The sequence below is a fragment of the Tamandua tetradactyla genome, chromosome 4, assembly GCF_023851605.1.
Source record: "Tamandua tetradactyla isolate mTamTet1 chromosome 4, mTamTet1.pri, whole genome shotgun sequence".
NCBI lineage: Eukaryota > Metazoa > Chordata > Mammalia > Pilosa > Myrmecophagidae > Tamandua > Tamandua tetradactyla.
In genome coordinates this window covers 59920594-59947337 of record NC_135330.1, presented here as the reverse complement: position 1 = coordinate 59947337, position 26744 = coordinate 59920594, and the positions used below count along the sequence as shown (strand labels likewise).

General features: G+C 36.2%; 1 protein-coding gene across 2 annotated transcripts in view; it reads left to right on the top strand.

The window, feature by feature from the left end:
• The window catches only part of KDM5B (lysine demethylase 5B), a 118612-nt gene that overhangs the window by 67332 nt on the left and 24536 nt on the right, over window positions 1–26744 (top strand). For both annotated transcript variants that reach the window (XM_077157413.1, XM_077157414.1), the window contains exons 12-19: window positions 4037–4199; window positions 6285–6404; window positions 7327–7521; window positions 11180–11361; window positions 11519–11643; window positions 24589–24739; window positions 24897–25011; window positions 25429–25784. In XM_077157413.1, the coding sequence (XP_077013528.1) occupies window positions 4037–4199; window positions 6285–6404; window positions 7327–7521; window positions 11180–11361; window positions 11519–11643; window positions 24589–24739; window positions 24897–25011; window positions 25429–25784 (1407 nt within the window). The remainder of the gene's footprint in view (window positions 1–4036; window positions 4200–6284; window positions 6405–7326; window positions 7522–11179; window positions 11362–11518; window positions 11644–24588; window positions 24740–24896; window positions 25012–25428; window positions 25785–26744) is intronic.

Below are 26744 nucleotides of genomic sequence, written 5' to 3'. Positions count from 1 at the left end.
GGGGCACCACTCTGGACAAACCAACAAAATCCCACATCCTACCTGAGATTCCAAGTACCCATGGTGTCCAATCAAACCATCCACACAAATTATATTAGGAAATGCACTAGTTAAAATACAAATTTTGCAACAAACACTTTTTGCTTTAGTCTCACACATAAGATGACATTTTAAAATATTATTACCATCTATTTTCAGCACCCTGCAGTAACGACATTCCTTTGTTCTTCCCCATGCAAAAACCCTTTTAAAATTGGTACATTTAGTCACCATCAGTGTACACTCAAGGCACTCCTAGGTCATACCATCTCAATCCTTAACATCTATCCCTCCTTCTGATTTCATTTATGTCCCCAGCCCTCCCCCCCGCTATCATTTTCACATACAGCTTCATTCAGTGTTTTAACATACTTATATTACAATTAGGTAGTATTGTGCTGTCCATTTCCAAGTTTTTGTATTCAGTCTGTTGCACAGTCTGTATCCCTTCAGCTCCAATTACCCAATATCTTACCCTATTTCTATCTCCTGATGGTCTCTGTTACCAACGACATATTCCAAGTTTATTCACTAATGTCAGTTCATATCAGTGAGACCATAAAGTATTTGTCCTTTTGTTTCTGGCCAGTCTCACTCAGCATAATGTTCTCAAGGTCCATCCATGTTGTTACATACTTCATAAGTTTGTTCTGTCTTAGAGATGCATAATATTCCATCATATGTATATACCACAGTTTGTTTAGCCACTCGTCTATTGATGGACATTTTGGCTGTTTCCATCTCTTTGCAGTTGTAAATAATGCTGCTATAAATATTGGTGTGCAAATGTCCATTTGTGTCTTTGCCCTTATGTCCTCTGAGTAGATACCTAGCAATGGTATTGCTGGGTCATATGGCAATTCTATATTCACCTTTTTGAGGAATCGCCAAACTGCCTTCCACAGCGGTTGTGCCATTTGACATTCCCACCAACAGTGAATAAGTGTGCCTCTTTCTCCACATCCTCTCCAGCACTTGTCATTTTCTGTTTTGTTGATAATGGCCATTCTGGTGGGTGTGAGATGATATCTCACTGTGGTTTTGATTTACATGTCTCTAATGGCCAGGGACATTGAGCATCTCTTCATGTGCCTTTTGGCCATTTGTATTTCCTCTTCTGAGAGGTGTCCATTCAAGTCTTTTTCCCATTTTGTAATTGGTTTGGCTGTCTTTTTGTTATTGAGTTGAACAATCTCTTTATAAATTCTGGATACTAGACCTTTATCTGATATGTCATTTCCAAATATTGTCTCCCATTGTGTAGGCTGTCTTTTTACTTTTTTGATGACGTTCTTTGATGCACAAAAGTGTTTAATTTTGAGGAGTTCCCATTTCTTTCTTTCTTCAGTGCTCTTGCTTTAGGTGTAAGGTCTATAAAACCGCCTCCAATTATAAGATTTATAAGATATCTCCCTACATTTTCCTCTAACTGTTTTATGGTCTTAGACCTGATGTTTAGATCTTTGATCCATTTTGAGTTAACTTTTGTATAGGGTGTGAGACACGGGTCCTCTTTCATTCTTTTGCATATGGATATCCAGTTCTCTAGGCACAATTTATTGAAGAGACTGTTCTGTCCCAAATGAGTTGGCTTGACTGCCTTATCAAGATCAAATGTCCATAGATGAGAGGGTCTATATCTGAGCACTCTATTCAATTCCATTGGTCAATATATCTATCTTTTTGCTAGTACCATGCTGTTTTGACCACTGTGGCTTCATAATATGCCTTAAAGTCAGGCAGCATGAGACCTCAAGCTTCGTTTTTTTTCCTCAAGATACCTTGAGCAGTTCAGGGCACCCTGCCCTTCCAGATAAATTTGCTTACTGGTTTTTCTATTTCTGAAAAGTAAGTTGTTGGGATTTTGATTGGTATTGCGTTGAATCTGTAAATCAATTTAGGTAGAATTGACATCTTAACTATATTTAGTCTTCCAATCCATGAACATGGTATGCCCTTCCATCTGTTTAGGTCTTCTGTGATTTCTTTAACAGTTTCTTGTAGTTTTCTTTGTATAGGTCTTTTGTCTCTTTAGTTAAATTTATTCCTAAGTGTTTTATTCTTTTAGTTGCAGTTGTAAATGGAATTCGTTTCTTGATTTCCCCCTCAGATTGTTCATTACTAGTGTATAGAAATACTACAGATTTTTGAATGTTGATCTTGTAACCTGCCACTTTGCTGTACTCATTTATTAGCTGTCGTAGTTTTGCTGTGGATTTTCAGGGTTTTCAACATATAATATCATATCATCTGCAAACAGTGAGAGTTTTTCTTCTTCCTTTCCAATTTTGATGCCTTGTATTTCTTTTTCTTGTCTAATTGCTCTGGCTATAACTTCCAACACAGTGTTGAATAACACTGGTGATAATGGACATCCTTGTCCTGTTCCTGATCTTAGGGGGAAAGTTTTCAGTTTTTCCCCATTGAGGATGATATGAGCTGTGGGTTTTTCATATATTCCCTTTATCATTTTAAGAAAGTTCCCTTGTATTCCTATCCTTGAAGTGTTTTCAACAGGAAAGGATGTTGAATTTTGTCAACTGATCATGTGATTTTTCTGCTTTGATTTGTTGGTATGGTATATTACATTAATTGATTTTTTTATGTTGAACCATCCTTGCATACCTGGGATGAATCCTACTTGGTCATGATGTATTATAATTCTTTTAATGTGTTGCTGGATTCGATTTGCTAGAATTTTGTTGAGGATTTTTGCATCTATATTCATTAGAGAGATTGGTCTGTAGGTTTCTTTTTTTGTAATATCTTTGTCTGCTTTTGGTATGAGAGTGATGTTGGATTCATAGAATGAATTAGGTAGCTTTCTCTCCTCTTCAATTTTTTTGAAGAGTTTGAGTAGGATTGGTACTAATTCTTTTTGGAATGTTTGGTAGAATTCACATGTAAAGCCGTCTTGTCCTGGGCTTTTCTTTTTGGGAAGCTTTTTAATGACTGATTCAGTTTCTTTATACAATTGTATCTTCTTGACGAATTGCCCCTTAAGCATGTGCTATCATCCCAGTCAGTGACAACGGTAGTCGAGATACCCCGTAGGGGAGTTACAAGCCTTTTGACTATTAGCTTCTTTTTTGTTGGGAATGAATCCTGCCATCACTTCACATATTAATTAATGTTGGCCCATCATTGTGTGTGTGTGTGTGTGTGTGTGTGTGTGTGTGTGTGTGTAGCAGATATTTGGACTTTACTTTTTAAGTTCTTTTAGTCAAAGCCATTTCTTCTTTCACATTTGTTTTTCCCGCTCTGTTTCACTTGCTGTTCTGAGTACACAAGTATTTGAAGATCTGTGTTCCACTCAAATTTCCACATAAGGAATTTGAGAATGTACCACAGGAAAGACAGATTTGGAAATATGATGTATAGCGTTGGTTCTGCTTCCCTAGGTAATTGATCCCGGCTGTAAAATGAAAATTATGTTACCATGCCTCACAGGATGTTACGGATTTATTGGTTGAGAGTGTAAAATACTTTGAAGAATATGTTCTTTAGAAATGCTGATTGCTGCATTAGTGTTTGATTTAACCTTATCTGTCAGAATGGGCAAGGGAAAAGGAAGATAGAGAGTTCCCATCACCAGTCAATTTTTATAGGAAAGTGTGGTACCCACATACCCTGTAGCTGACATGATACCTTATATTCTTAAAAGTTCTACATAGCAGCAACCTCAGAAAGTCTCATGTTTAAACTTTGTCTTTCTTTTTTTTTTACATGGACAGGCACTGGGAATCGTCGAACCCGGGTCCTGTGGCAAGGCAGGCAAGCATTCTTGCCTGCTGAGCCACCGTGGCCCGCATAAAACTTTGTTCTTTAAGGGGGAAAGTACATCACATATACTGTCTAATGTCTAATGATGCTCCTTCAGATTTGAACCTGCCTTTGTAGCATAGTTTTACAAGCAGGGTCTGAAAAATACAAACTGGTTAACTATTTTGCTTTTTTCAGTGTTGGAGATTGATTAATTTTTACCATCTATTTCCAGGGGTGAACCAAAAACCTGGTATGGAGTCCCAGGGTATGCAGCTGAACAACTAGAAAATGTAATGAAGAAACTGGCTCCAGAGCTCTTTGTGTCCCAGCCAGATCTTCTCCATCAGCTTGTGACCATCATGAACCCCAATACCCTAATGACTCATGAAGTGCCTGTAGGTTATGGGTTAATCCCTCTGCCAGTCATGTTTATTTCATCACTTCCCTTTTTCCCTATTACTCTTTTTGTGTCATGTATTTGGTTATGCATTTCCCATAATATAATTTTGATAGCAGAGACAACTGAATGGTGCAATTTCGAACTTAAATTGCCTCAAACCAGTGGGACTTAATCCTCTGACACCAAAAAAACTAATCTGTTGCAGCTAGTAGCTAGTTTACTAAGCAGCCTTGTTTTGCAAATAAAAAGCAATGTTATTTAAAAGAATGTATGGTTCACTAATTTTTACTATTTTCATAAGGTTTTGTAGCCATCATTCCTAATGCTTTCTAAACTTTAATTTATGTCTGCAAATTCAGCCCCTCTTAGAACAAAACAAAAACTTAAATATATTATGTTTTTATAAGTTAGTTTGCTGTGACAATGGCTAGATTCTGTTACAATTAGATTTAAACTTTGTCAGAATCCTGCATACTCTCCTCCTAGTTTAAAAAAATATTTTATTTATTGAATCTGTATGAATATAATTTTGTACGATGAGCCAAAATGACATGCGTGGTAGATCTTCACTCTATTAAATTCCCAACCCCAAATAAGCTTGTTTTGAAGTTAAATTCATTTTAGATTTTGAAGTTGTATTTCAGGGTTCCTTCCCTAGACCTTAAAGCTTGTCTTAGTGATCTTTTCTCTGAGGTTGCTATAAGAAATGACACTTCTGTATACTGACTTCGTTCTGGGAGAAAACTGCAGATATTTTGGAGGCCTAATTGCGATATATGAAGTTGAAAGTTTCCTTTAGCTAAATATAAATGATACATTTACTGTGTTGACCTGTAAATTTTTGATCTTTCTCTGATGTGAATTTTATTCTTTTGGGCTCATAGGCTAGTGAAATAGAGGCAGACAGAAAGGACTTTTCTTTGAGGGTCATAAATTAGGTTTGGGTCTTAGTTTAGCGCATAATGACCGATGTCAAAATACCACTTCATCATTGATGTTTTCTACCTTTTTTTGTACTTTGTCCCTTCTCATTTGTTCTAAATGAGACATTTGGCTGTGGTTCTTTAATATTGACCTTACTATGTAGGACTAAATTCTGGATGTACAGTGAATGATGAATGAAACTCAGTGCATTCAAGTGGCTCACCATAAGGGAGGAAGCATAAAATGTTTATTCAAATAATAGAAGGGTGCTGTGCTTTGACAGTGGTGTCAAAAGTAGCAGGATCAGTGAATTCTATTTGAGAGTCAGAAGGGGCTCTTACATGAGATGACATTTGGACTTAGAAGAGTACATTTGCAAAGAATGGGGAAGGGAGAAAGTGAAGTATTCCATGTAAAAAGAATAGAGCTCTTGGGGAAGGCATTGGTCCTTAAACTTCAGTCTGTATCAGAATCCCTGGAGGGCTTGCTACAAAACAAATGGCTGGGCCCCATCCCTAGATCTTCTAATTCTGTTAGGTTTGGGAATTTGCATTTCCCAGTTGATGGTGATGCTGTTGGTCTGGACCGCTCTTCAGAGAGAATCACTGATAAAGACGCGTGTATATACTAGGAAGTTTAATGCGAGGATTTATGTGCCTGGATCACTATAGGTGCTTTTGGGGTGGAAGTGGTGGTGGGAAGAAGGAATGATGTGAGGTAAATAGGAGGTCCAAATTAGGAGGAGCTCTGAATGGTAAGATTTTCTTGAAATAGTGTGAAATTCCTTTGTGTTATGAGATTCTCTTTTGGAGAAACAATATTATATTAGGATAGTCTTTATTGTAGCTATATTTAGAAGTATTCTGATCCTGGATCTAGTCAAATTTTTAGTGTGAACCTTATTTTCTGTTCAGATATTAATCAACTGTAGTCTAAAGTATTGCTCCATCTTGTGGCAGAAGTGAGTAGTGTAGATGATATTCTACTATAACTTTTCAGTCTCCCCCCACTTTTTTTTCCTGACTCTTTTAATTGACAGAATGCTGCCTTTTCTTCCAGTTATTAGAATCATCTAATAGTGTTATGTTCAGATTTGCTTTAGTGAGGATGTCACTATTTAAGAACCTCAAAAATTTCCGATTTCTGTTCTCCTTAGGTTTACCGAACTAATCAGTGTGCTGGGGAGTTTGTGATTACGTTTCCGCGAGCCTACCACAGTGGTTTTAACCAGGGCTTTAATTTTGCTGAGGCTGTTAACTTCTGTACTGTTGATTGGGTATGTAATTACAACTTAGGAAACCTTTTCAATTTATTGCTTTTTCCTGGGGAAATGGTACATAATGCTTTAAAAACTGACATATGTATACTTCTTAAACCAGGGCTACTCAAAGAGCTGGTCCTGCAAATTGTTTATTACATTGATGAGGTAAGGCACTTAGACCACGTTGTAAATAAAGCATGTACTTCTTAAGCACATTGTTTAGATTAACTGACATATCTTGATGAACAGAGGAGTCCTGTTGATTTACGTACTGGCTCAAGCTCTTTTGTAAACTGGTAATAGTTTCAGTTTGGTTTGTACCAGATAAAAACCAATCTATCATTTAGCAATTTTATAATTAATGGTACATTTGATTTCCACATTTGGATTTAGTTTTACATTGAATTGCTTTTTAGTGTTAATAGTTCTCATTTATCTGAGAAGAGCGTTTAGTTTAAGAATGTGTGATTTAAAATCTGATGGAATGTAACCTAATTACAGTGCCTTTTTGACTGATTGTACTAGCAGTATCTATACATACTATCTGTTGTATTATTATTACTTCTTTTGAAATATTCCCTCTAGATTGACCATGCCAGTTCAGTAAAGTTGTTTCAGGAAATATGTAAATTCATAATTCCAGTTACATAAATTGGAAGATATTATTTGCTTTGAGTATATTGCACATTTTGCTGGACAGAAATGCTTTGTTAATACACTGTTTTTTTCAACTCTTTTTAATTTAATGTGCAGGTTTTAAGATACAAAGATAAATAAGTCCTGGGGCCTGGCTTAGGAATCTTAATAGTCTGGGTTATATATGTGTGTATGATCCAGAATGTGATATTTGCTAATTTGATAATAAACGGTCAGAAGTATTTGGAAATAGAAAGGAGAAAGATGAATGTCATGTATTTCCTTCTGTCTTTTGGCACAGCTACCATTAGGCCGGCAGTGTGTGGAGCATTATCGCTTGCTTCACCGGTACTGTGTTTTTTCCCATGATGAGATGATTTGCAAGATGGCGTCCAAGGCTGATGTACTAGATGTCGTAGTAGCTTCAACTGTTCAGAAAGACATGGCCATTATGATTGAGGATGAGAAAGCTTTAAGGGAAACTGCCCGTAAATTGGTAAGGTTCTTAGAATCCCAGTTGTATGTTGTTGGATATTACTTAGTAAAGTTTTATGCACTTTAATTACATTTTTAGAAGTCTTTTCTTGGTCTATTTTATTAAGACCATTCTAATAGGTATGTAGTAAAATATCCTGGTTTTGCTTTGCATTTCCCTTAATGGCTGCTGATACTGAACATCTTGATCATGTTCTTATTTGCCACCCCCTATATCTTTGGGTACAGTGTGTCCATTCAAATTTATACATAGTTTTTTAATTGGGTTGTCATAAGAATTCTTTATATGTTCTAGATACCAGTCCTTTATCAGATGAATGTTCTGCTAATATTTTCTCCCAGTCTGTGGCATATCTCTTCATTCTCTTAGTGTTCATTCTCTTCAGTGTCTTCAAAGAGTAGAAGTTTTTAATTTTGATGCAGTCCAATTTTTCTTTCATTCATCATGTTTTTTGGTGTCCTATCTAAGAAATCTTTGCCTAACCCAAAGTCACACAGTGAATTTCTCATGTATAGGCTGGAATTTCATAGTTTTACATTCACATCTTTTTTGTAGATGCTACAAGATAATGGCTCGAGATTCTTATTTTTTTGGTATTTGCATGTCCAGTTGTTCCAACATTATTCCTTGAAAAAATTGTCCTTTCTCCACTGAATTGTCTTGGTACTTTTGTGGAAAGTCAGTTCACCACATACATATTTTTGAACTCTATTTCATCAGTCTACGCATCTTTTACCACGTGGTCTTGATTCCTGTAGCTTTTGTTAGAAAGTCTTGAAATAATGTAGTGTGTTCTTTTTCAAAATTGTATTTTGGCTATTTTAGCACCTTTACTATTCCATTACATTTTGGAATGAGTTTATTAATTTTTAGCCAAAAAGCTTGTTGGGATTGCACTGACTCTTAATTGTTGATACCTTAGAGTTATTGAGTCTTCCAATCCAAGAACCATGGGATAGCTCTCCATTTATTTAGGTCTCCTTGTTTTTTTCCATCGGTATTTTGTAGATTTCAGCATACAACTCTTGTACATATTTTCTTAGATTTAGAACTACATACTTCATGCTTTTTCTGATACTATTGTAAATGGCACTTTAAAAATTCTTAGTTTCTGGATCTGTCTTACTTGTTGAATAATCCATTGAAACTATTGCTTTTTTCTTTCTTTGCTTTGTATATATGTTATATTATGCAATAAAAAAGGTTAAAAATTCTTTATTTCCAATTGTTGCTATTATTTAGAAAAGATTGACTTTGTATCCTACAACCTTACTTAATTCACTTGATAGTTGTAGATGCTATTTTGTAGGTTCTTTTCAGAGAATCGTATAATCTGTGAATAGAGTCACATTGATTTATTTGAAATGTTCCTCATTGGGTAGAATCCTAGAATGTTGACTCTCTAGATCATCAGCAGGTTACCCTACTTACTTTCTCCTGACAGAGGGTGTAAGTGATCTAACAAGATCCTATTTACCAATTATGGTACCTCATTTTTGGAACTTTGGAAAGTAAATATTTTTTCCAGATGGGAATATTTACAAACTAATCAAAATTTAGTTGTTCTCAACTAAAATCCATGGAGATGGTCCTTTTTAATCTCATTTTAAACAAATTTCAACTATCCCCATTTTGTAGTGCTTTTTAAATTATCAACCCCAAATTAAAACCAAAATCCATTATGCTTTCCTTACTTTCCTTGTCTTTATTGGTCTATTTATAATTGACAGGAGGTGAAATGGTCAAAGGTTAGAACACAGGACAAAAGAGTAAAATAGACGAGACTGATGGTTCATAAACTGACTAACCAGGTCTTAGATGGGTTTAGAGCCACTTCTGGATTGGAGAAAAGGTGGTAGAAATTTGATCTCTGAATGACAAAAGATATATACCAAGAAGTGCCCTCTAGTTGTAAGTTGGTACAAACTTTAGTTGAAATTTATTGATTTAAGACCTTAAAAAATTTTTCTCTACTTTTCCATTTTGGATTCTAGTTCTGCTTTTTCTTCATGCTCTTTCATTTAGAAAATGCTTAATTAAGAATTTAGTCTTTCTGTTGTACTTTTTTTTAATAAAACCAATCAACATACAATATGAACATTCCTTTTTTTCATCACATAGTTGTTTATTCGTCATCATGATAATTTCTTAGAACATTTGCATCAATTCAGAAAAAAAAACATACGAACCATACCCCTTAACCCCCCCTTTCATTGAGCACTAGCATTTCAATCTACTAAATTTCAATCTACTAAATTCCTTTGAACATTTACTCCCCCTATTATTTATTTATTTTTAATCCATATGTTGACTCAGCTGTCCATAAGGTAGACAAAAGAAGCATCAGACACAAGGTTTTCACAATCACACAGTCACATTGCGAAAAAGCTATGTCATGAAACACAGCTCTACATTTTCAGGCAGTTCCCTCCAGCCTGTCTGTTATACCTTAACTAAAAAGTGTTATCTGTTTAATGCATAAAAATAATCTCCAGGAAAACCTCTCAACTCTATTTGGAATCTCTTAGCCATTGACACTTTATTTTGTCTCATTTCTCTCTTCCCCCTTTGAGAAGGTTTTCTCAATCTCTTGGTGCTGAGTCCCAGCTCATTCTAGGATTTCTGTCCCACGTTGCCAGGAAGGGACACACCCCTGGGAGTCATGTCCCATGTAGAGAGGGGAAGGGCAGTGAGTTTGCTTGTCGTGTTGGCTGAAAGAGAGATAGGCCACATTGGGGCAGCAAAAGAGGTTCTCTGGGGGTGACTCTTAGGCCCAATTTTACGTAGGCTTAGCCTATCCTTTGTGGGGTTAAGTTTCATATGAACAAACCCCAAGATTGGGGGCTCAGCCTATTGCTTTGGTTGTCCCCACTGCTTGTGAAGATACAAAGAATTCTCCACTTGGGGAAGTTGAATTTTCCCCCTTTCTCACCATTCCCTCAAGCGGACTTTGCAAATACTTTTTTAATCACTTTTCAAATCCTTCTGGGATTTATTAAGGCATCATAGTGGTCGAACCTACAAAATCTCATGCCCTACTCAAGGTTCCATGTACTTATTGTACACATTTTTTAACCTTTTCAAATAACGATATTCTTTCAGACAGTTTTTCATATAAAGGACTGAGACCCCCCCTCCCCAGCATCTTCCAAGAGTCATCCTATATTTCACTTATAACTTCCTTCCTTTTTTGTATATTTTGTTCTTTTAATGGATTCTTTAGCAATCTCACCCTAGAGCCCTATATATAGTTTTAGTAGTTCCTCAGAAATAGAAAGAATATATATTTCCTTTGCTGTTATCTATATCTAAAATATGTACCATGCCAATTTGGAGTAGAATAGACAGTTTATCTCAGTAGATTTATAGTCCTATTAACTGTTTTTCATAGTCAGATCAAAATGACCAAATATAAGGCTCTACTTTGTCCAAAAAGGAGAAAATTTCAAAAAGGCATTGTCCTTAGACAAGTAAATTAGATAAATTTGCCCATATTTGCAGGTCATTGATACTGTGTCTTATACTCACTTTTAATCATGTACTCTACTCCCTATTTTAGATACATTCTTATTTGAAACTCAGCTATTTCACGTTTGTCTTGGAGGCCGGTAAGTTATATTATCCTTTGTGGACCTCTAAAGTCTACACTTTATCCTAGGGAATAATCGATTCAGAAAGAATGGATTTTGAGCTGTTGCCAGATGATGAGCGTCAGTGTATAAAATGCAAAACTACGTGCTTCATGTCTGCCATCTCCTGTTCTTGTAAACCTGGCTTGCTTGTTTGCCTGCATCATGTGAAAGAATTGTGTTCCTGTCCTCCTTATAAATATAAACTGCGGTGAGTAGAAGGAATTCTTTCTTCTGTGGAAAACACTGAATCCCCTAGTAAAGGTTCAGTGATGTCTCCCTATTCTAGGCAGAGCTGAAATTTAAGTGTAAAACATCTAATTTTCTCTTTAAGTATATCAAAGCTAAGTCTGCTATTCTGTTTCCAGGTATAGATATACTCTGGATGATCTCTACCCGATGATGAATGCATTGAAGCTTAGAGCAGAATCTTATAATGAATGGGCTTTGAATGTGAATGAAGCTTTGGAGGCGAAGATCAACAAGAAGAAAAGTATGTAGTATAGAAAAATATGACTTGGTGATTGGCAAATTAGGGCTGATTTTAATGTAGCCAATTTAAAGTTATCAACAAACAGATTACTCAAGCAACCTGATCTTATCCTTGGTTAGCCCCTGTCCAGCCAGGTTACAGAGCACTAGCTAAGAAGGATAAGTTGAGGCAGGCACCCTTACATCAGAGTGAAGCCTTTTTTTTTTTCATTTAACTGAGATATATAATGCTGTATAATCATCCAAAGTATACAGTGAGTGGTTCACAGGATCATCATATAGCTATGCATTCATCATCACAATTGAGTTTTGAAAATTTTCTTTTTTCCTAAAAAATAAGAAAGAGAATATAAAAAGGTAAAAAGAACACCCCACACACCCCATCCCTCCAGCCCTCCTATTTTATTTTTTGTCTCTCTTTCTTTATTTTCTTGATAAAATAACATACAAGCACATACACTCTTAACATAACAAATATTGCATACATGGTGTACAATCAGTGAAATATCATCACAGAGTTGTATATTCATCATCATGATCATTTTTTAGAACATTTGCATCACTCCAGAAAAAGAAATAAAAAGAAAAAACTCATACATACCATACCTTTTACTCCTTCCTCAATGTTATTGACCACTAAGTATTTCCATCTGCCCAAAAAATATGTATTTTTAAATTTTAACATTTGTTCCCCCTATTATTTATTTATTTTTAATCCATATGTTTTACTCATCTGTCCATACCGTAGATAAAAGGAGCATCAGACACAAGGTTTTCATAATCACACAGTCACATTGTGAAAGCTATATCATTATACAATCATCTTCAAGAAACATGGCTACTGGAACACAGCTTTACAGTTTCAGGCACTCTTGCCTAATAACCTTAAATTAAAAAGGAGACGTATATATGATACATAAGAATAACCTTCAGGATAACCTCTCAACTCTTAGAAGTCTCTCAACTACTGACATTTTGCCTCATTTCTCTCTTCCACTTTTTGGATGAGAAGATTTTCTCAATCCCTTGATGCTGAGTCCTACCTCATTCTAGGATTTCTGTCCCCACATTGCCAAGGAGGTTTAGATGTAGAGAGGGGTAGGCAGTGAGTTTGCTTGCCTTGTTGGCTGAGAGAGAGAGAGATAGGCCACATCTGAACAACAAAAGAGGTTCTCTGGGGATGACTCTTAGGCCTAATTTTAAGTAGGCTCAGTCTGTCCTTGTAGGCTTAGTTGATCCTTTGCAAGGATAAGTTTCATATGAGCAAACCCCAAGATTGAGGGCTCAGCCTATTGATTTGGTTGTTTTATTTTTGTCCCTTTTTGTTTCTTACTCATCTGCTCATATACTGGATAAAGGGAGTGTCAGTTACAAGGTTTGCACAATCACACGAACACACCTTAAAAGCTCTGTACTTATTCAAGCATCTTCAAGAATCAAGGCTATTGGATTATATTTCAACAGTTTCAGATACTTCCCTCTAGCTACTCCAATATACTAAAAACTGAAAAGGGATATCTATATATACTGCATAAGAAAATCCTCCAGAATAACCTCTGAGTTTATTTGAAATCTCCTGGCCACTGAAACTTTATTTTACTTGATTTCTTTTTCCCCTTTTGTTCTAGAAGGCTTTCTCAGTCCCCCATTGTCAGGGCCAGGCTCATCCCTGGGAGCATGTCTCACGTTACCAGAGAGATTTACACTTTTAGGGAGTCATGTCCAGTGGAGGGCGGCAGGGCAGTGAGTTTACCTGCCGCATTGCCTTAGAGAGGCCACATCTGAGCTACAAAAGAGGTTCTCGGGGTGACTCTTAGGCATAATCATAAGTAGACTTGGCTTCTCATTTGCAGGAATAAGTTTCATAAGGATAAGCCCCAACATTGAGGGCCTGGGCTATCAAATTGGCAGTCTCCAATGCTTGCGAGAATATCAGGTGTTCCTGAGATGGAGAAGTTCAATATTTCCACCTTTCTCCCCCCTATCCGTGAAAGAGACTTTGCAAACCCTTTTTAAACTTCTGTCCAAATTACTCTGGGATGTATTGGGGCATTACACTAACCATGTATTTATGGTGTTCAAATAAGCTGACCGTGTAAGTTAAATTAGATAGTGCGCTACTGAAAATATAAACTTAGCACCAAATAAACATCTCTTCCTTTGGTCTTATACAGAAACTGAAGTTTTAAAATGCAGTTAATATCACTTTTACCTTTTAGTCTGATTTACCTTATTCCAACCCAGGTTAGGTTCATTCATATCTCTATTTGAAATCTGACTTCTTTTTCAGTGTTTTTAATGGTTTATGTATGGGATGATGCTGACTTTCATAGTTGCAGAACTCTAGCCCTTATGTCCAGGTGTTACACAAATGCCTGAAGTTCCATGAACAACCGGGTAATACACCAAGAGCTCAGGATCTCAGAATTTACAAATAACGGTTGAAACTGCAGAATAGATGATGAGATTGATGTAAGAGCTTACAATATAAGAACCTTTACAACAGGCCTTCACTTGATAATCTATGCTCTAGAATTAAATTCTCAGAGTTTACATATTATAGGTAGTCTTTATTAGTTAGGCATCATAATATTTGTCTTTTCATTTCTGGCTTTTTCATTCAACATACTGTCCTCAAAGTCCAGTCATGTAGTTGCATGCCTCACAATTTCATTCCTTCTTGCACCGGCACAATAGTCGGTTGTGGTATGTATATACCACAGTTCCCCCTTCCATTCCTCAGTTGATCTGTCCTTAGGCCACCTCCATGCTGTGAACACCACTGCCGTAAACACTAGTATGGAAATGTCTATTCCTGTTCCTGCTCTCAGTTCCTCCAACTATATGTCTAACTACAGGGTTGCAGAATCATAGGGTGACCCTACCTTAAGCTTCCTGAGGAACCACCATATTGCCCTCTCGAGGGGACTGCACCACTCTAGTTTCTCTCTCTACATTTTCCTCCAGCACTTATTTATCTCTTTTCATTTTTAAACAATTTTAATCACACATCTTATAATTCAGCCTAAGTAAGAATCAATGCTTCCTGGTATAGCCATAGCCATGCCTTCACCACCACAATCTGTATGAGGACATTTCCATTTCGTACGCAAAGAATTCCATACCTCTTCCCCATGGACTCCACTTACTGACATTTAGCTTTGGCATATTGCCTTTGTTACATTCAATGGAAACATATTACAGTATTACTGTTAACTATAGACCCTAGTTTGTATTGATTATATTTTTTCCCCACATATACCATCCCATTTTCAATACCTTGCATTGTTTACATTCATTTGTTCTCCCTCATGCAAAAACATCCTTATATTTGTACATTTGTTTGCTCTAGGTATCATTAAATTATACTGTCCCAGTCTTTATCCTCCATCTTTCCTTCTGATGTCATACGTGCTTGCAGCTCTCTTCCCTCAACGATATGCACATTCAGCTTTGTTCAGTGTACTTGCAGTGTTGTGCTGCCATGAAATAGTATTGTGCTATCCATTTCTGGATTTATTATAAACAGTCTTATGGAACGTTCCGTACCCCTTTATCAAATGCCCAATCTCTACCCTCTTATCTCCTAATAACCTGTGTTCTTAGCTCTAACTCTCAAAGTTCACTCCTTTATGTTAGTTTATATTAGTGAGACCATATGATATCTCTTCTGTTGTTTCTGGCTAATTTCACTCATTGTAACAATCCATCCATGTTGTTACATGCTTCATGATTTTATTCTGTTTACAGCTGTGTAATATTCCATTGTGTGTGTGTGTGTGTGTGTGTGTGTGTGTGTGTGTGTGTGTATGCCACAGTTTGTTTAGCTATTCACTGTCGATGGATATTTGGGCTGTTTCCGTTTCTTGGCAATCATGAATAATACTGCTATACATATAGATATGCAAATGTCCTTTTGTGCCCTTGCCTTTAGTTTCCTAATATATACCTAGTGATGGGATTACTGGATCATAGGGCCATTTTATACTTAGCTTTCTGAGGAACCACCAGACTGCCTTTTAGATTGGTTGCACCATTCTACATTCCCACCAACAGTGAATAAATTTGCTTCTTTCTCCACCTCCTCTCCAACAGTTGTAGTTTTCTGTTTTTTCGATAATGGTCATTCTAGTAAGTGTGAGATGATATCGCTTGTGGTTTTGATTTGCATTTCCCTTACAGCTAATGAGATTGAGCATCTTTTCATATGTGTTTGAACTATTTGTATTTCCTCTTCTGAAAACTGTCTGCCCATGTCTTTTGCTCATGTTTTACAGGGTTGTTTGTCTTTTTGTTGCTGTGTTGTCGAATTTATATATATTCTGGATACTAAACCCTTATCTTATAGGTGGTTTCTGAGTATTGTTTCCCATTGTGTAGACTCTTTTTACTTTCCTGATAAAATCCTTTGATGTGCAAAAATGTTTAATTTTGAGGAGATCCCATTTATATATTTCTTTTTTCATTGCTAATGCTTTGTGTGTAAAGTCTAGGAAACGACCTCTTATCACAAGATCTGTAAGATATGTCCCTACATTTTCTTAAAGTTTTAGGTCTTAGTGCTAACGTTTAGGTTTTTGATCCATTTTGTGTTAATTTTTGTATAAGGCATAAAATATGGGTCATCTTTCTTTGTTCTGAATATGGAAATCTAGTTCTCCAAACACCATTTGTTGAAGAGGCTTCTCTGTCCCAGTTTGATTGGCTTGACCACATTATCAAAGAGCTTTTATTCATAGATGAGAGGCTCTATTTCTGAACATTCAGTTTGATTCCATTGGTCAGTATATCTGTCTTTATGCCAGTACCATGCTGTTTTGACTACTGTAGCTTTGTAACATGCTTTAAAGTCATGTAGTGTGAGACCTCCCACTTCATTTCTTTTCTCAAGATATTTTTAGCTATTCGGGGCACTCCAGCCTTCCGAATAAATTTGGTTATTGGTTTTTGAATTTCTGCAAAGTAAGTTTTTGGAATTTTACTTGGTGTTGCATTGAATCTATAAATCAATTTTGGGTAGAATGGACATCTTAACTATATTTAGTCTGCCAGTTGTGAACATGGTATGTCTTTCCATTCATTTAGGTCTTTGATTACTTTTAGCAGTTCCTTGTGGTTTTCTGTGTATATGTCTTTTGTGTCCTTGGTTATTATTATTTTTTTTCTTTTTTGCAAGTGATTTTTTTTTTGACATTTTTATTGGGAAATCTTCACACACATACAGTAGTCGTACATGGTGTACAATCTGTGGCTTACAATAACATCACATTGTTGTGTATTTATCACTGTGATCAATTCTTGGACATTTGCTTCGCTCCAGAAAAAGAAATAAAAAGGAAAAACCCATACATACCATACTCCTTACCCCTCCCTTTCGCAGACTACTAGTATTTCAATCCACCCAATTTATTTTACTCCTTAACCCCCCTATTATTTATCTATTTTTTTAACTCATCTGTCCATACCCTGAATAAAAGGAGCGTCAGACACAAGGTTTTCACACACACATTGTAAAAGCTTTATTGTCACACAATTGTCTTCTGAAATCAAGGCTACTGGAACACAGCTCAACAGTTTCAGTACTTTCTTCCAGTCACTACAATAAACCATAAACTAAAAAGGGGTATCTGTATAATGCATAAGAATAATCTTTAGGATAACCTCTCGACTCTGTTTGAAATCTCTTAGCCACTGAAACTTTACTTTCTCTCATTTCTCTCTTTCCCCTTTTGGTCAAGAAGACTTTCCCAGTCCCTTGATGCCAGGTCCTGGCTTGTGTCGAGATTTCTGTCCCACGTTGCCAGGGAGATTTTTACCCCTGGGAGTCATGTCTCATGTAGGGAGGGAGGGCAGTGAGTTCACTTGCCACATTGACTTAGAGAGAGAAACCACATCTGATAACAAAGATTCTCTGGGGGTGACTGTTAGGCCTCATTTTACTTAGGCTTGGCCTTTCCTTTGCAGGAATAAGTTTCATAGAGGTGAACCCCAAGACCAAAGACTCAGCCTCTTGTTTTTATTGTCTGCACAGCTAGCAAGAATATCAGAAATTCTCTAAATGGGGAAATTTAATATTTCCTCCTTTCTCTGCAGTGCTCCAAGGGGACCTTGCCAATACTTTTTTATTCACTGCCCAACTTAGTGTATGATATATTGGAACATTATACTAACCTGGACAAACCAGGTTAGTCTCACACCCTATACAAGAGTCCATGTACTTATGGTATTCAACTTAACTGACCATTAAGTTAAATTAGGAAATGCACTACCCAAAATATAAATTTTGCACCAACTAAACATCTCTCCCTTTGGTCTCACATTGAATTTGCAGTTTTAAAATATGGACCATATCATCCTTTACCCTATATTCTGATTTACCTTAGTCCTATCCAGATCAGCTTCATTCATGTCTCTAGTTGAAGTCTGATCCCTTTTTCAACTTTAAATGGTTCCTTTATGGAGTATTGCTGACTTTCAGAGCTCTAGCTCTGAGTCTCAGGTGTCACATAAATACATGAAGTTTCTGGGACCAACTAGGTTATATACAAGCAGCTCAGTATCTCAGAATTTAGAAATAACAGTTACAACTTCTGAATATATATCACTGTTGTAAGGGTTTACATTCTAGTATCTTTTACAGTAGGCCCCAGCTGGGTAACCCATGCTCTTGACTTTGATTCTTCGAATTTGTGTATTACATTTAGTCCATATGAATGAGGCATGGTAATATTTGCCTTTTTGTTTCTGAAATTTCATTCAGCATACAGTCCTGGTGGCAGTATCCTTAGTCAAATGTATTTCTAAATATTAGATTATTTTGGTTGCTATTGTAAATGGAATTTTTTTTATTTCCACTTCAGAATGCTCATTTCTAGTGTATAGAAACGCTGCTGATTTTTGGGTAGTTATCTTGTTTGTACCCTGCCAGTTTTGCTATATTCATTTATTAGCTCCAGTAGTTTTGCTGTAGATTTTTTAGGATTTTCTGCACACATGTTGTCTGCAAACAATGAAAGTTTTACATCCTTTTCTATTTGGATGCCTTTTATTTTTTTGTCTTGTCTATGTGCTCTAGCTAGAACAGTGTTACAGTGGTGATGGTGAGCATTCTTTTCTTGTTCATGACCTTACAGGGAAAGCTTTGTCTTTCCCAGTTGAGTATGATGTTAGCTGTGGGTTTTTTATATACTCCCATTATCTTGTTGAGTAAGTTGCCTTCTATTCCTATCCTTTTAAGTGTTTTCATCAAGAAAGGGTGTTGAATGTTGTCAAATCCCTTTTCTGCATCAACTGAGATGATCATGTGGTTTTTCCACTTTGGTTTATTGATGTGGTGTATTACATTAATTGATTTTCTTGTGTTGAATAAGTCTTGCATACCTGCAATAATTCCCATTTGGTCATGGTATATAATTCTTATAATGTGATGCTGGATTTGATTTGCAAGTATTTTGTTGAGGATATTTGCATCTATATTCATTTAAGAGATTGATGTGTAATTTTATTTTCTTGTAGTATCTTTGTCTGGCTTTAGGGTAGTGTTGTTTTTAAAGTATGAGTTAGGTAGCTTTCCCTCGTGTTCACTTTTTTCCAAGAGTTTGAGCAGGATTGATAGTAATTCTTTCTGGAATATTTGGTAGACTTTATATGTGAAGCCTTCTCCTGGAGTTTTTGTAGCTGCTTGATGACTGATTCAATCTCTTTACTTGTGATTGCATTGTTGAGGTTATCATTTCTTCTTGAATCAGTGTTGGTTGCTCTTGCTTTCCTAGGAAGTTGTCCATTTCATCTATGTTGTCTAGTTCATTACCATATCATTTCTCATAATATGCTCTCATTTTGTTCTTTAATTCTATGGGGTCAGTGGTTATGTCCCCTCTCCTATTTCTGATTTTATATATTTGCCTCTTTTTTTTTTTTTTTTTTTTTGTCAGCCTAGCTAAGGTCCATTGATTTTACTGATTTTCTCAAAGAACCAATTTTTGGTTTTGTTGATTCTTTGTATTGTTTTTATGTTCTTAATTTCATTTATTTTTGCTCTAATCTTTATTTCTTTCCTTCTGTTTACTTTGAGTTAGTTTGCTATTCTTTGTCTACTTCCTCCAGGCATACAGTTAATTCCTCAAATTTTCTTTTTTAATATTGGCATTTAGGACAATAAATTTCACTCTCAACACCACCTTTGCTGTATCCTATAAGTTTTGATAAATTGTGTTTTTATTTTAATTTGCCTTGAGCTATTTGCTTATTTCTCTTGTAATTTCTGGCTTTACCCATTGGTTGTTTAAGACTGTGTTGTTTATCCTCTGTGTATTTGTGAGTTTCTGGTCTTCTGCCAGTTTTTGATTTCCACCTTAATCCATTATGATCTGAGAAAGTGTTTTGCTTAATTTCAGTCTTTTTAAAATCCATTGAGACTTGCTTTATAACCCAACAAACACGTGATCTGTCTTGGTATGACCCAACATGTGATCTGTCCTGGTAAATGATCCGTGAGCACTTGAAAAGTGTTGTTGTGGGGTATAATGTTCTATAAATGTCTGTTAAGTATAGTTCATTTATCATATTATTCAAAATCTCTTTTTCCTTGATGATACTCTGTCTAGTTCTATCTATGAATCAGATCAATGTATTGAAGTCTCCAAATATTGTAAGTGCCTGCTTCTCCCTTCAGTGTTGTTAGATGTTTTTCATGGATTTTGGGGCACTCTAACTTAGTGCATAAATATTTATGATTATGTCTTCTTGATGAATTATTCCTTTTATTAATACATACTGTCCTTCTTTATTTCTTATTTTTACATTTTAAGTCTAATTTGTCTGATATTAGTATAGCTACCCCTGCTCTTTTCTGATTGTTGTTTGCATGTATCTTTTTTCTACCCTTTAACTTTCAGCCAATTTTTGGTTTTAGGTGTCCTTTGGTTTAAGGTGAATCTCTTGTAGGCAGCATATAGAATTGGTCTTGCTTTTTATTCCATTCTACCAGTCTCTGTCTTTTGATTGGGAGTTTAATCCATTAATATTTAATGTTATTATTGTAAAAGCAGTACTTTCTTTGACCATTTTGTCTTTTGGATTTTACATATCATATTCTTTTTTTACCCTTTTTTTGATAGTGTTTATTTCTACACTCTTCCCCATACCTCTTTCTCCTTTCTTTTCCTATCTGCCTGTAGTGCTCCCGTTAGTATTTTTTGTATTCTGTTTGTGGTACACTGTGGTTCTTGGACCTATAATTTTATGTCTTTCATAAAAGATGGAAATTTTTCAGTGATAGTTTTCTCCATTATTCTTTCTGCCCCTTTCCTTTCTCTTATTCACAAACTCTCTCAGTGACTGCCTGAAAATATTTTAAACTCTCATTTTTGAAGGACAGTTTTCTTGGATATTGATTTCTTGGTTGGCAGTTTTTCTCTTACAGTACCCTAGATATACCATACCACTGCCTTCTCGCTTCCGTGGTTTCTGCTAACAAATCCACACATAGTCTTACTGAGCTTCCCTTGCATGTGATGGATCACTTTTCTCTTGGCTGCTTTTAGAATTCTCTTTGACATTAGACAATCTGATTAGTAAGTGTCTTGGGGTATGTCTATTTGGATCTATTCTGTTTGTGGTACACTGTCATTCTTGGACCTGTAATTTTATGTCTTTTATAAAAGATGGAAATTTTTCAGTGATAGTTTTCTCCGTTATTCTTTCTGCCCTTTTCCTTTCTGTTCTTCTGAGACACCCATAACATGTTTATTCCTCTTCTTTGTACTGTCATTTAATCCTTGAGCTCCGTCTCATATTTTTCCGTTCTTTTCACTATCTGTTTTGTGTGTAAGATTTCAGATATCCTGCCCTCTAGTTCTTCCTTTTACAATCTGCTGTTGTATATCTCCATTGTGTTTTTCATCTCTTCTATCATGCTTTTCATTCCAATAAGATCTGCCATTTGTTTTTCAACCTTACGTGTTCTACTTTATGGTCATCCAGTGTCTTCTTTATATCCTTCATCTCTTTTGCCTTATCTTCCCTCATCTTGTTGATTTGATTTTTTACTTGATTTAGCAAGTTTAATTGAACATTAATCAGTTGTTTCAAATTCTGAATCTCATTTGTAATGTTAGTTTGTTCCATTGAGTGGGCTGCGCATTTTAGTATAACTTGTAATTTTTTGTTGGTTCTTTTGGCATCTGGTTTCCTTGACTAGTTTATTCTGGAGGTCGTTTTCACTCTTACTTAGGTTTTTCTTGTTGGTTGGCTTTGTTTTCTATCTGTTTTTTGGCATTTAGTTCAACTTATTCTAGACGTCTAGCGTAGTTTCTATTTAACTGTTCAAATATTTTCAGCCCTTATTTTTCTGATTCCTGCCCTCCCTATATGGCACCTTTTTTTTTTTTTTGAACATAACAATATACAAACACGAACATTCTTAACATGTTATCATTCTGTTCTTGGTATATAGTCAATAACTTACAGTATCATCACATAGTTGTATATTTGTCGTCATTATCATCTTTTAGAACATTTGCATCAATTCAGAAAAAAAAAGAAAAAACATTCATGCATACCATACTCTTTGCTCCTTTTCATTGATCACTAGCATTTCAATCTACTAAATGTATTTTAACATTTGTTCCCCTTATTATTTATTTATTTTTCATCCATATGTTTTACTCATCTGTCCATAAGGTAGATAAAAGGAACAAGGTTTTCACAATCACACTGGAACCTTTTGTTTGTTTTTTTTTAAAGATTATACCATGTTAGTCTTTATTGTCTATCTTTCCTAATGATTTCATTTGTGCCCCCAGGCCTCCTCCCTCCATGATTCTCAGATTCAGTGTTCTAACATTATTGTATTACAGTTAGATAGTATTGTGCTATCCATTTCTGAATTTTTACAATCAGTCCTGTTGCACAGTCTGTATCCCTTCAGCTCCAATTACCCAATATCTACCCTATTTCTATCTCCTGTGGTCTCTGTTACCAACTGAAATTCTCAAAGTTCATCCACTAATGCCAGTTCATATCATTGAGACCCTACAGTATTTGTCCTTTTGTTTCTGACTAATCTCACTCAGCATTATGTCCTCAACGTCCATCCATGTTATGGAACCTTTTTTTTTGAGGAAGATCTCCTCAGATATGATCAAGCCCTATCATATTTTCCCACACAAGGCATGCCCAGGTCTCAGGAGGAGAGTATAATCAGTATCAGGTTTCCCTGAAGGTGTGATCAAAGGTTGTCTGCCTTCTTCTTTGAGGCCTTTAGACTCTGTACTTTTCTGTCCTGCCCAGCAGGTGGTGCTTGTCAGCACACAGCGCCCCACCCGTGTAAAGTGGTATGGTTTACGTAATTCTTAGCTGCCAGGAGTGTGGTTGAGACAGAGGTTGCAGTGAAAGGCAAGCTTGAGCTGTTTCCAGTTGCCAGCCCCTGGAGTCTAAATTCTCTGGAGGAGGAACTTCATTTGAGGTCGGCCTTATGCACACACACCCCCCTTTTCTTGGGGGAAGATATGTCCTTTAGGGAATTATCTCCTTCACTTGAGTTGATACTTTTTCTCTCAGACCTACCTTACTACATCCTTGCCTGGGTCAGCACTGAAAATGAAAATGCCTGAGGCTTTCTCTAATGAGCTACTTGGAATACTTGAAAAAAAATTTTTAATTCATTTTCGGAACCAGTCCCTAGTCCCCAAGTTTCACCAGTCAAGAGCCAGAATTGGTACTCAGCTTAATAAAGTGGCACAGTACTTCTCTAGTATTCTGAGATTGGCCAACTTTGGAAGCTTCCTTTTTTTCCCTCCCTTTGTTACCCCCTTCCAGTCTACTGAGAGAGAGAACTCAGGGTTAATTTCCTGCTTTATCTGGGCTTATATGTGCTCAGAGCTTGTATCCAGCAGTCCAAATTTGTTAAATAAAACCATAATTGGATCTTGGTTCAGCTACCTCCCCTTGCTCCTAGTAGAGTCCTTTTCTCTTTCCTACCAGGAAGTATCTCCAGCAGTCTACTCTGCCGTAGGGAGGGGTGCTACCGTCAGCAGGTCCGCGACTTTATTTACAATTCCCTGCTGTGATTTTGGCCCTTCTGCCTGTTTTTCAGACTGGTGTACGATGTGTGTCTGGCTGCATATGTCCCCCAGACAGTTGTTCCAGACAGTTCCTGGCTATTTACTAGCTGCTCTAGAGGACTAATTAAATTCCATACTTCCTTCACCACCATCTTGCCCTGCCTTCACCCACAGTGAAATCTTGATAAATAAATTGCTCAATATCATGTATTTAATGAAAATGTATTGTTAAAATATGGAAAAATCTTTCTTTATCTTTTTGCCTTGGAAAGTAAAGCATTTCACATTTTATATGGAATCTGAGAAAAAATATATAATTATATTTATTTTTTAAACTATATCTAGGGACGGAGGTAACGTAGGCATTAAATTAGAACTCTGTCGAATGTTGGTTTATCGTTTCCTAGTCACCTGTCCCTTTGAAAGTCAGTCACTGCTTCTCCTCCCATCTCTTTCAAACTATTTTCATTTGCCCTCCTTTGTAACCTGACAGAAAAACTCTGCCTTCTTTCATTTACTGAGGACACTAGTTACCTGCCAACTGCAAAATAAAATGCAGGTTCAAGCCTCAATAAGAATCTGTATTTTCTTTGTTTTCACAAGTAGTTGTTTTCAATTTTGTATATCATAGACATTTCAGAATTTAACATTCCCATATTGAAGATCAACTCCAGGCACATGTATTTGTTACCCTCGTGCCGTTGTCCAAACCATAAGAAGAAAAATCAAATGATCAAATGAATTGATGATCTCAAACATTGTATTTAAAATTTTCATTTATAGATATGAATTGACAAAAAAAAAAACCTCCTTTGTTTTTCATACCAGTAGTAATAAAGCATAATGTTCACTGAAAAAATGACTTTTTCTTTATTCCCTAGGCCTTGTCAACTTTAAGGCTTTAATTGAAGAATCTGAAATGAAGAAATTCCCAGACAATGATCTTTTGCGTCACCTACGCTTAGTCACTCAGGATGCAGAGAAGTGTGCTTCTGTTGCACAGCAGTTGCTTAATGGCAAAAGACAAACCAGGTAAGTACTTCTGACTGTTTGAATTTGGGCTTTGATGGCTCAACCTGGAAACCTATTGTGAAACTGGCTTTTATTTCTGGATCCCTAAGATACTGGAACTTGGGAGTAGTGAATATATGTGTTCTTATTAGATGTTTTTGGACCTTTGTGTTTATAGATATCGATCCGGTGGAGGAAAATCCCAAAATCAGTTGACAGTGAATGAGCTCCGACAGTTTGTGACACAACTGTATGCTCTTCCATGTGTCCTCAGTCAAACACCATTATTGAAGGTAGCCATATAAGAATGTTTGGGCACGTACTTTGTTGATCCTGCATTTTATAAATAAACTCATTTGACAGGATTAAGTAGTCTGGTCAATTTTACATTTATTTGCAGATATTTTAATGACATTGAGTGGTTTGCATATGTGTAAAGAGATTATAACAGGTTCAGCGGAGAGCGATAAAGTAGGAAGTTTTTACTTTGAAAATGACAGAAGCCTCTAGTTCTCCATTTAGTATATCTTTTATAGTCACTTCTCTTAGCAATCAGTTGGCTTGTGTATTACTTCATTTTACCTAAATTATTACTGAAATTGGGTGAGTTGGGAGAAGACTACATTGAACACACATTGAACATTCTGAATATGAAGGAAGCCAATTAGGAAATTACTGTTTTGATAAAAGCAGCAACCTGTATTTTTTAGGACCTCTTGAATCGTGTGGAGGATTTTCAACAGCATAGCCAGAAACTACTCTCTGCGGAAATGCCCAGTGCTGCTGAGCTGCAGGACTTACTAGACATTAGCTTTGAATTTGATGTTGAACTTCCTCAGCTTGCTGAGATGCGTATTCGCCTGGAGCAGGCCCGTTGGCTGGAAGAGGTGCAGCAAGCTTGCCTGGACCCTACCTCCCTTACTTTGGATGATATGAGACGTCTCATAGACCTAGGAGTGGGGCTGGCCCCATATTCAGCAGTGGAGAAAGCTATGGCCCGGCTGCAAGAACTGCTTACTGTGTCAGAACACTGGGATGACAAAGCAAAGAGTCTCCTCAAAGCCAGGTGAAAAAGCAAGCTCATGTCTCTCCCTTGGGGGAAGTTAAATAATATATCCATCTTTAAAACATAGAGCACAGTGTTTAACACATAGCAGGTGTTCAGTAAACATTAGCTGCAATTGTGCATTTACCATAAACATGTAGATATATCTGAGATATTTCAGGCTGCTTTGGGATGTGGGTAAAAGAATGTTGATTTTTTCTTAATTTACTAATTTTGAAATGAATGACTCAAATGGACATGCCTGTAAAATTGGTTTAGTGAAATTCCTCTGGACCCAGATAATACTATCTTTGAAAGAGGAATAGTTTTACAAATAAGTGGAATGGTTTAAACCCAGAGGTAATAAATGATGGCCTATTGGATCTTTTTTTCTTTTAATTTTTATTAATAAAACCAATCAACATACACTCGAACATTCTTAATGTATGAACATTCCATACTTGGTTTGCAGTCAGTGGCTCACAATATCATCAAATTAGCTGTATATTCATCACCATGATAATTTCTCAGAACATTTACTTACCTCCAGAAAAAGAAATAAAAAGAAAAAACTCATGCATACCATACCCCTTACCCCTTCCTCTCATTGACCCACTAGTATTTCCCTCTACCCAATTTTAACATTTTCCCCCTATTATTTATTTATTTTTAATCCATATTTTTTACTATCTGTCCATACCATAAATAAAAGGAGCATCAGCACAAGGTTTTCACAATCACACAGTCACTTTGCGAAAGCTACATCATTATACAATCATTTTAAAGAAACATGCTACTGGAACATAGCTGTACAGTTTCAGGCACCTTTCTCTATCCTCTCTAATACACCAATATGTCTCTAGCCTCTCTAATACAACTATGAACGGGATATCTATTTAATGTGTAAGAATAACCTCCAGGATAACCTCTTGACTCTATTTGAAATCTCTCAGCCATTGACGCTTTATTTGGTCTCATTTC